This window comes from Rhododendron vialii, chromosome 1a (assembly GCF_030253575.1).
Source record: "Rhododendron vialii isolate Sample 1 chromosome 1a, ASM3025357v1".
Classification (NCBI taxonomy): domain Eukaryota; kingdom Viridiplantae; phylum Streptophyta; class Magnoliopsida; order Ericales; family Ericaceae; genus Rhododendron; species Rhododendron vialii.
This window is the reverse complement of record NC_080557.1, coordinates 23,421,880-23,431,555: the sequence shown is the minus strand read 5'-3', so window position 1 is coordinate 23,431,555 and position 9,676 is coordinate 23,421,880. Positions and strand designations below refer to the sequence as shown.

The 9,676-nt window shown below is 38.4% G+C and overlaps 2 protein-coding genes across 2 annotated transcripts; both read left to right on the top strand.

Annotated features, from left to right (window-relative positions):
• Positions 1–2,049: 2,049 nt before the first annotated feature.
• Positions 2,050–7,613, top strand: LOC131329685 (uncharacterized). The gene is made up of 8 exons (XM_058362993.1): positions 2,050–2,763; positions 2,875–3,144; positions 3,227–3,321; positions 3,538–3,704; positions 3,792–3,911; positions 3,999–4,203; positions 4,323–4,499; positions 7,475–7,613. The coding sequence occupies exons 1-8, from the start codon at positions 2,050–2,052 to the stop codon at positions 7,611–7,613; spliced, it is 1,887 nt and encodes a 628-aa protein (XP_058218976.1).
• A 1,088-nt stretch (positions 7,614–8,701) lies between these two features.
• LOC131329676 (protein FAR1-RELATED SEQUENCE 9-like) lies at positions 8,702–9,226 on the top strand. The gene has a single exon (XM_058362980.1). The coding sequence runs from the start codon at positions 8,702–8,704 to the stop codon at positions 9,224–9,226; it is 525 nt and encodes a 174-aa protein (XP_058218963.1).
• The last annotated feature ends 450 nt before the right edge of the window (positions 9,227–9,676 follow it).

Genomic DNA, 9,676 nt, shown 5'->3' with positions numbered 1-9,676 from the left:
ACTCACTTTAAGGTCCCAATATACCCATCTACCACGCACATCCACGCCTTTCTTTTCTCAACCGACCATACCAACGTCTATCTGTCGTCATCCGTCCTCATCCAAGCTCAAGGTCAAAGGTAAAAACCAAGTTTCCTTGGGTTAGGCTTAGTCCTGACCCTGAGGGAACTTTTCTATAGTCAGGCTCACCCTTTTGGTTAAATAATGATTTAAAAAACCATTTTTTGAAAACAAAAGTAGTCACTATGCAGGGTATACCACGTCGTGCGGCGTTTTGGTGTGTCGCACGGAGTGGTATGTTAAAACACACGGTCTTTCATTAATCTCTGGCAGACTGTCCGGATCATAGTCGTTCTTCATCGGGCTTATTTATATTGCTGAAATATTGTCATCAGTAGCTTCGGAATAAGACTATATCTACAAGCCATGTTTTATTCCCTAAATAAGACCTATTTGCTTTCTCAAATGATCCAAATACATCAAAACTTATTTTATGTTCGTGGCTTGAAGAAAGAGGTATTATTCTGAAATAAAGTAGTGGCTAGATACTTTTTGATATCTTTACAAAGTCACGCACGGGATATCGGAAGTATTGTGCGCTGTTATAAGCACTGATGAAAATCTGATAGTACCATAAATAGACCGCACGGCATATCATAAGGCCGTGCGCGATCTTATGATATACCATGTCGTGTGGTTCTGATCCAGATGGCCTACAGATCATCTATTTCATTCTGTATCGTATCATTTGCTCACCATTTCTGTACAAACAGCACCACGTACACGTTAATGTGATATATCTCCCATGTCCCTTCCCCTTTTATTTGTTTATTAAAGAGTTCCATTTTCCAAAAGATGTATAAAACTCCCCCCCTTTGAAAATGTCTAGTAGAGACCGGTTTTACCGGGTGAGTGGGGTGCTTTTCAACAAAACCTTCCCTATTCGTAACGTGGCTCCCGAACCCAAAGTCGCAACGGTTTTCGCTGGACCAAAAGCCTTTTTCAAATGAGTTCTCGATTTCTTGGATCATCCATCTCAAAAATCCGGGTGGTGACTCTTCGAGCGCGCACCGGTCGGGGAGCCCACACCTTCCCCTCCCGTAACCTGGCTCCCGAACCCAGATATGGTTATGACGGACTGGTGCCTTCACTTTTTCAAATCAAACAGTGCGATAGGTACTTCGAAATGCGGTTCCTTGGGTGTCGGAGATTCAAACTCGAGTGGCGACTCTATATTCCGAGCGCTTGCTTCACCGCTTGCGCTCCCTCGATTATGGGCCCTACTTTGGGAAGGAACGGAATCCTTTCTGAAGGCATGCTGCCCACACCGTTTCGGACCCAATACCGGTTCTTACAACTTGGTACCGGTCATCTTGAAAAATACTAGCCGAGATGAGCTTACTAGTAATTTCGTCCAGAATTTTGCGGATCTGGGTAATTTCGTAATAATCTCCAAATGACGTCCTGAAACCGTAATTTCACCTCAAAACTGTGTATCTAATAACCATAAAGCCTAAACGATATTTTCACGAATCACACCTCAATCCTCATCGATCTAGAATCAGGGCTACGGGCGACCCTTTTCACCTCATTGGCTCATTGATCAATGAATCTCACCCCTGGCTCATTGATCAAGTGCCCCTCTCTCTCTCTCTCTCTCTCTCTCTCTCTTGATTGTAGGATGTTGATTATGAGAAAATGGGACTGTTATGCTGTATATAATTTGGTGTATATGGTGCAGACTGGTGGATATGTAGGTGTACATATTTTGTGGCTTTAGATGAATTAGGATATCCCTTTGTTTGTGGGATTGTTCTGTTGATTCATTAACTTTACTCTTGATAGCTAATATTAGCTATGACAACCTTCGAATTTTGCAATTGTTTTCATTAGCGTTTTGGGACTTTTTTGTCATACTCGTATAGATTCTCAAATTATATGGGCGCGGATTTCAGATTACTTTAGGTTAGAACTTGGATCTGATGTTACAAGCTTTATTTTTTTTATAATGTCTGTTAAGTAGTTTAGTAACTTGGTATTATAGGAACAATGTCTTCTGGTCCATCAATGACAAGCGATCATGCTTCTAGTCATGCTCCATCAATGACTTCAGCTCCAGCAAAATCTGATGACCCTGCTTGGGCTTATGCTAAATTGGTTTTGGGTAAAAAGAATAATACCATTTGCCTCTTTTGTAATAAGCATCTTAAAGGTGGTGGAATTACACGATTGAAACAACATCTTGCCGGAGTGAAGGGAGAGGTGGAAGCTTGTAAAAATGTGTCGATGGATGTAAAATGGCAAATGAATCAAATGCTTGAAGGGTATAAGCAAGACAAAGAAAGGAGGGAGAGAATTAGCAAAGTGGTTGGAGAAGGAGCTTCCTATCAAGCTTTGGATCAAGAGGAGGAGGAGTCTTTACTTGATAGAACAACGTCTGGAGATGGGACCAAAAAAAAAAAAAGAAGTAAGACAATTGGTGGTATTTTTGCCCCAAGAACAACGCTGGGTGCCCAACCTTCTATACAAAGTGCATTGTCATCTAAACAAACCATTGATGAAGCAAGAATAGCGGTTGCTCGATGGTGGTATGATGCTAACATTCCATTTAATGCGACTTTATCTTCGTATTATCAACTGGCGATTGATGCAATGGTAGCCGTTGGACCGGGCTTCATGGGTCCTTCATATCATGACCTAAGATGCCCTCTCTTGAATAATAGTGTTCATGAAATTAGAGAGTATCTTCTTGAACTTAGAGAGGTATGGGCAAATAATAGATGTTCAATTATGTCTGATGGATGGACAAGCCAAAATCAAACTCCAATTATAAATTTTCTTGTTTATTGTCCTAAAGGAACTATGTTTTTGAAGTCAATTGACACATCGGGGCTTGTTAAAGACGCAGATACGTTGTTTGGTATTTTTTGTGAAATTGTTGAACTAGTGGGGCCAAGTAATGTTGTCCAGTTTGTTACGGATAATGAGGCTGCCTACAAAGCAGTGGGAAAGAGGTTACAAGCACATTATGGATCCTTCTATTGGTCTCCTTGTGCGGCTCATTGCTTGGACTTGATGTTGGAGAATTTTGCAAAGCCTCAACATTTTCCGCACATAGATGCTACCATCCAAAAGGCTAAAAAAGTAACATTTAAGATGTTATGCATATTGTATAGTTGATATGCTATAAATATGAATCTTATCAATTGTGATTATTACTTTGTAGGTAACTCGATACATTTACAGTCATGCATGGGTTCTTAACACAATGAGGAAAGACTTCACAAATGGTAGAGACTTGTGTTGTCCTAGCATCATAAGGTTTGCTACAAACTTTTTAAGTCTTCAATGCCTTCTAAATTTCAAGAAAGAGCTTAGACAAATGTTCACTAGTGACAAATGGCTTGGATCTTGATATGCTAAATATAATGTTGTGAAAGAAGTTGCTACAATTCTTTTAGAGGATAGAGAATTTTGGTCTAATTGTCAACTTGTGATGAAAGTTAGTGAACCTTTGGTGAGGTTTCTTTGTCTAAGTGATGATGATGAAATGCCTGTAATGGGATACTTGTATGACGCAATGGATAAGGCAAAAAAGGCAATTAAAGTGAGGTTCAACAATAGGCTCTCTTTGTATGGCCCATACATTCAAGTGATTGATCCTAGATGGGATAGGCAACTTCACAGCCCTCTTCATGTTACTGGTTGCTTTCTCAATCCCGCAATATATTTTAAGCCTTCTTTCAAGAAGAAAAAGGAAGTTGATCGAGGAATGATTTAAGCTCTTACAGTCTTGGTGCCGGATGAGCATTTGCAAGACCAAATAAGTGCACAAATTGAGGAATACAAGCAGGCAACAGGTGACTTCAATATGCCCCTTGCTATTCGTCAACGAGAGAAACTATCTCCAGGTAATCTTCTATTTTTTAGTATGCCTATTTTATCTTGTAAGTTGCCAAATTTTTATCTAGTAAATTGTTAAGTTTTCAATCTTTTAGTTTCATGGTGGAGGCAATTCGGAGGTTTAGTTCAAGATTTACAAAAGTTTGCTATTCAAGAACTTAGCCAATGTTGCAGTGCAACTGGATGCGAAAGAAATTGGAGTATGTTTGAGGTTATCTATTCTAAGAAGCGGAATAGACTAGAGCACAAAAGACTCAATGATTTAGTCTATGTACGTTATAATTTGAAGCTTCGAGAAAGGTAATTGTTTCAAAAGTTGTTACTCAATTTTTATTTAATATGCTTTCAAAATGGATCTTATAAATTGTGATAATTACTTTTGAAGGATTATAAACAAAAGATGCACTTGACCCAATTAGTCTTGAAAACATAGATATGTTGGATGATTGGGTGAGTGAAGAGCCTAGTCTACTTGACGAAGAGGATATTGCATGGGAGATTATTGAACCACCATCTTTAGAGGCGTTGACGTTAGATGATCAGGAGCCTAACTTTGATGATGCCGCTGATGATTTTCCAAATGAGAACGAGAGCCAGTATGATCATTGGGACATTGGATGACACAATGATCCTTATGTTTATGTTGAATAACAACCTATGTTTTTTTTAGATATACTTCTTAAGTCCCTTTTGGTGAACTTTGCGTGTGTTTTGAGATGATGGATATGTACTTGACATTGCGTATGTTTTGCGGATGCTCTTGGAAGTTGGAACTTTTTCTTGTTAATTTGAAGTCACTTATGTGAATTTTGTTGTCTTAATATAGGTATTTTATGATGAATTGCATGGTATGGGGGAATTTTTTGAATTTTAATTATATATTTTGTAGTTGCGGTAAATTCGAAACGGTACCCAGTATTTGACCGGTACCGGTACATACCGTACCAGTAGGAAAACCAGTACCCTAGCCTCAGTTGCTTGATTGCTTCGAATTGAGGGTGATTGACTGATTTTGCTTCTCCAAACCCTAGGGTTAGGGTTTGTACTTCGGGGTTTGATTGTTGGATCGCGGCTGCCTTCAGAAGGTTAGGACTTTTGTAGAGGGGATATGAGATAGTATATTTGCAGAGTTTCGTGGCTAGAGAGAGTGTATGAACATGTTAATTTCGGAACCCTAAGGGCCCTTTATATAGGCAATTGGTGACTCACTCCGGCCAATCAAAATGCACAATTAAATCGGAAGTATATATATGCAAAAGATCTCTTTTTGCAATCTCCTTACGTAGCCCGAATGCATCGGGTTTTGAGTGCTAGGGTTTTGTGAACGGATCAAACGTATGATAGAACATTCCAGAATCTGGAAAATAGACGATCTGGCAGCCGAGCAAATGATCTGGTGGCCGAAGGATTGATGTTGCGGCTGAGGGATAGGCTTGGCGACCGAGTGCTCGACCTCTTAAGGAGATTTTCATGCTACATGTTTCACAGGTGAAAGAATGATGCTAAGACCGTGAGATCAATGTTAAGGCCGACAGATGGATTCTCCTAAGATACTGTACTTCTGTCTGAAAGGTTATTTGGCTCTGGATTAGGTCCTCTAGGTGGCTAAAAGTACTCACCATAAGTCCATAGGTTCACGAGAAGTCAATTAGCAATCACTATATCCATTCATCATTGGGATGCTCCCCAAGGTGGGAATTGAAATAATCGTTAGGCCAAATTGGGGTGTCTACAGTTGCTATTTTTGTTGGTGAATCTGTAACACCCACTGGCTGCCATGACTGCTTCGGTTTTAGAGAGAGAATGGAGGCACAAGTGGTTAATTTGCAAACAGGACCATATATACACTCAAACGGGGTATTTTGGTCCAAAATATAAAAACTAAGAGACTTTTTAGAGGGAAAACGTAAATTAGGTCACAAACTATTAACTGAAGGGTAGTATGTGATAACGACGAATAGATGAAGGTAATTAGGAAAAATGTTTTATAGATGGATGGGGTTATGTGATAAAAGGTGACAATTTAGAGGGTCTTTATAATATTTACCCTATTGTAAAATGCGTTTGTCTGACCATTGAAACTTTGGCAGGAAACATAGTCTTTACTTCAATAGTATCATAGATAGCATAGTAGTTGTAATAGTACTTATATTTATTAGATTGTCTCATTTCATTATCTATATAAAGCTGTATATGGACAGTCGGAATTGTAACTGAGAAAGAAAAGAAAAGAGTAGAAATATGAGAAACTCTCGTATAATATAATAGGTCCAGAAGACCTACTTTGCTCTCGATATTTCTTCAAGTAATTATCTTATTATTATATTTGTGTCCACTTTTAATTTAGTTTCTGCATCTTTATTTATATTGCACTAATTTATAACATGTTATCCGCACGAGTCTCTAACCCACTGAGAAAGATAGATGGCTTACACTTCATATCACTCACTTGTTCATATGCTCTGCTCCATATATCTTTCTTTTGCAATATATATATATATAAGCAGTATATGCTAAGGAAAAAAAAGGAGTACCTGAAGTACTTATCAATTATGAATACTCGAAGTATTCTACTTGTAATAAAATAAAAAGAAATACTTGAAGTATTCTATTAATAAATACTCTTATACACACACATCTCGCGGGTAAAATTGTTCCAGTGTTACCACACATGGGTCATAACACAATCCCCAATCTTCCACTGTACGCCTCATTTTGAACCGAACGAAGAGAGATAGAAGATGAACAGAGAGAGAGAGTGAGAGAGAGAGAGAGAGAGAGAGAGAGAGAGAGAGAGAGAGCAGATTGAACGAAGACCCTTAATGAACAAGGTATCTCTTTCTCTCTTCCTTTCTTACTCTCTGAGGTGAAACCCAAAAATAATGAAAATTTTGATTTTTTTTTTTTTTGTTTGAATGATACCAACGAGGACAACGAAAATTAGAAATTTTTGTATTGAAAGCGAAATTAGGGTTGTGGGTGTATGAATCTGCTTATGATTCTGATTTGGGGCAACAAAGATGGGTAGTTTTTTTTTTCAATGAGCGCTATTCGTGAAAAATACTAAGGAGTAAGAGTAGTTTTTTATTCTAGTTTCACTCAGTTGATCCTGGTTGTAAGAGTAGTTTCGCATTTTTTTCCATAGGATGTCATTGTTGTTGGTTGTTTGTTTTGCTGGGTACTGGTCCTGTGCTCCTGTAAATTTTTTTTTCTGGAAAGTACTCCTGTAATGGTTGCTTATTAAGTTACCGGGGGGGAGGGGGGGGAGCTCTAAGTTGTCCATCATTTCAGAGAAATTGATTACCTAAATATGAAAAATTATCAAAAGTAGGGTTAACACCAAAATCAGTTTGAATAGAAGGTTCATTTCTATTATTTTTTTCCCGACCAGATATGAAGATAAATCAACAAGAAAATGTTATGCCACCACCAACTAACCACCAACTAAGGTCTGTCTCTCTCCCTCTCTCTTTGGGTTAAAAAAATTAGGGTTAAAAATTAGGGGAAAATGGAATTGTGTGATTGAATGCGAAGTTGATCAACTGTTATTATTTTGTCTTTTGGGTTGTAGTATGCCGGGTGAATCATCTGCTAATTCTTCACAAGTACTTTACACTTTCCAAGTTAAGAATGACCTCATATTGAAAATTAACCAAGAGTTTGACAATTTAGAAGACGTTCAAAACTTTTACAACAATTATGGTAAATAGTCAGGATTTGGTATGTGATCGAGTTCTAGCAGAAAGAATAAAGATAATGTAATTGCTAGAAAGGAGTATTGTTGATGCAAAGAAGGGGTGGGGGTCCAAAAAATTACTCAACCAACTACACGGCGTCGGGGGATAACTAGAGAGGGTTGTTGTGCAAAATTGGTTGATGTGAAGAAGGCTGAAAAGTATGTTGTCTCCCAATTTTTCAAGGGTCATAATCACCCCCTTGCATCTCTGAGAAGGGTGCATTTGATCCGATCCCAACATAAGGTGTCATCTGCCAAAAAAGTTTTAGTAGAACAACTAGCAGCAGCAAATGTGCCAACTTGTCAACAAATGAGTCTTTTTGAGTTGCAATCCGGAGGTCTTGAACATGTTAGATTTGTACAACAAGATCTATATAATTTTCAAATGGATAGGAGGAAATTGTTAGCCGGATATGACACCAATATGTTGTACGAGCATTTTGAGATTGAACAAGAAAGAATACCGATTTTATTTTTACAATCGAGACAGATGATGAGGGGATGATCACACATTATTTTTGGGCGAATGCAACCGCTAGAAAGTCATACCAGTATTTTGGGAATGTGATGGTGTTTGATACTACTTACAATACAAACCGTTATTCTATGATTTTTGCACTTATTTTAGGGGTTAATCGCCATAGGTAGACTACTATTTTGGGTGTGAATTCTTATGTGATGAAATAGCTGAATTTTTTGAGTGGCTTTTCAAGGAATGGTTGAAAGCAATGCTCGCAGGCCCTCCCAAAAGATCATAACTGATTAGGATCCGGCAATGAGAAAAGCAATCGGTATTGCTCTTTCGAATACGCATCACAGGTATTGCATGTGGCACATTACGAATAAGTTTTCCGAAAAATTAAGTGTATTGTCCTACAAAGAATATTATGAGGAGTTCAAGAATTGAATATGGAATTCCGAGACCCCTGAACAGTTCGAGGCTGGATGGGTAGAAGTGGTAAAAAAAAAACCTTACTTATCGGGCAATGATTGGTTACAAAAATTATACAAAATTTGTGAGAGATGGGTTCCTGCATACGCGAGACACATTTTTCTACCCACATGACTAGTAGTCAAAGAGCCGAAATTACTCATTTATTCTTCAAGAGGTGTGTGTCTCAAAATAATTCTTTGTTGGACTTTGTGACTCGGTTTGACTCGTTTGAGAGGGCACTTTCACGTATACGGCATAATGAGTTGGATATGGATCATAAAGACGTCAATGAGAGGCCACACTTGAAAACTATGTACCCCATGGAGTCGACAATGAGTGAATTGTATACATTTGAGATATTTTACATATTTCAAGAGGAGCTCTTTCAAAATGCGGCTTATAAGGCGACAGTAACAAATGAGGACGAATATCATTGTGTGTACACCATTCATAGGGTAAAGGAGAATGGTTCGAGAGTTCGTGAGGTTGTGATAGATAAGTCATCAAACCATGTCTCTTGTAGTTCTAAGATGTTTGAGTGTGACGGAATTCGTTGTCGGCACATGTTTGTGTACTTTTCTAGAATGCAAATGGAAGATTTGCCTAATGAGTACATATTGCGGAGGTGGACAAAATCAGTAAAGGCTATGTGAATTAGAGATGACTTACGTATGGGCATGAAAGAAATATGTGACACTTCTTTTTTAGAGCGGCGAAATAGACTCTTCCAACTTCTAATTTAATTGATAAGGACGTAGTAACTGAAGACGGAAGTCAATTTGTGGAAGAACTTTTGAGTTCAGGTCAAAAGAAGCTATGTGACATGAAAAAAGTAAGCGAAGATGGTTAAGGGAGTGCTATCCAAGTGTCGATTATTTGTGACCATAGTTTCAAAGAACCGCTTTAAGTGAGGGCAAAGGGTTGTGGTAAACGACTCAAAGGAGGGAAAGAGAAGGTTGCCAAGAAGGCTAGGCGTTGTAACGGTTGTGGGTTAAACTCCTCTGGATCCTAACTGTTTTTTAGCACACCCAAAACAGGGGAGGAGAGAGGGACTCTATTGGATCCTAACTGTTTTTTAGTACTCACATCAGAAGGAAAATAGC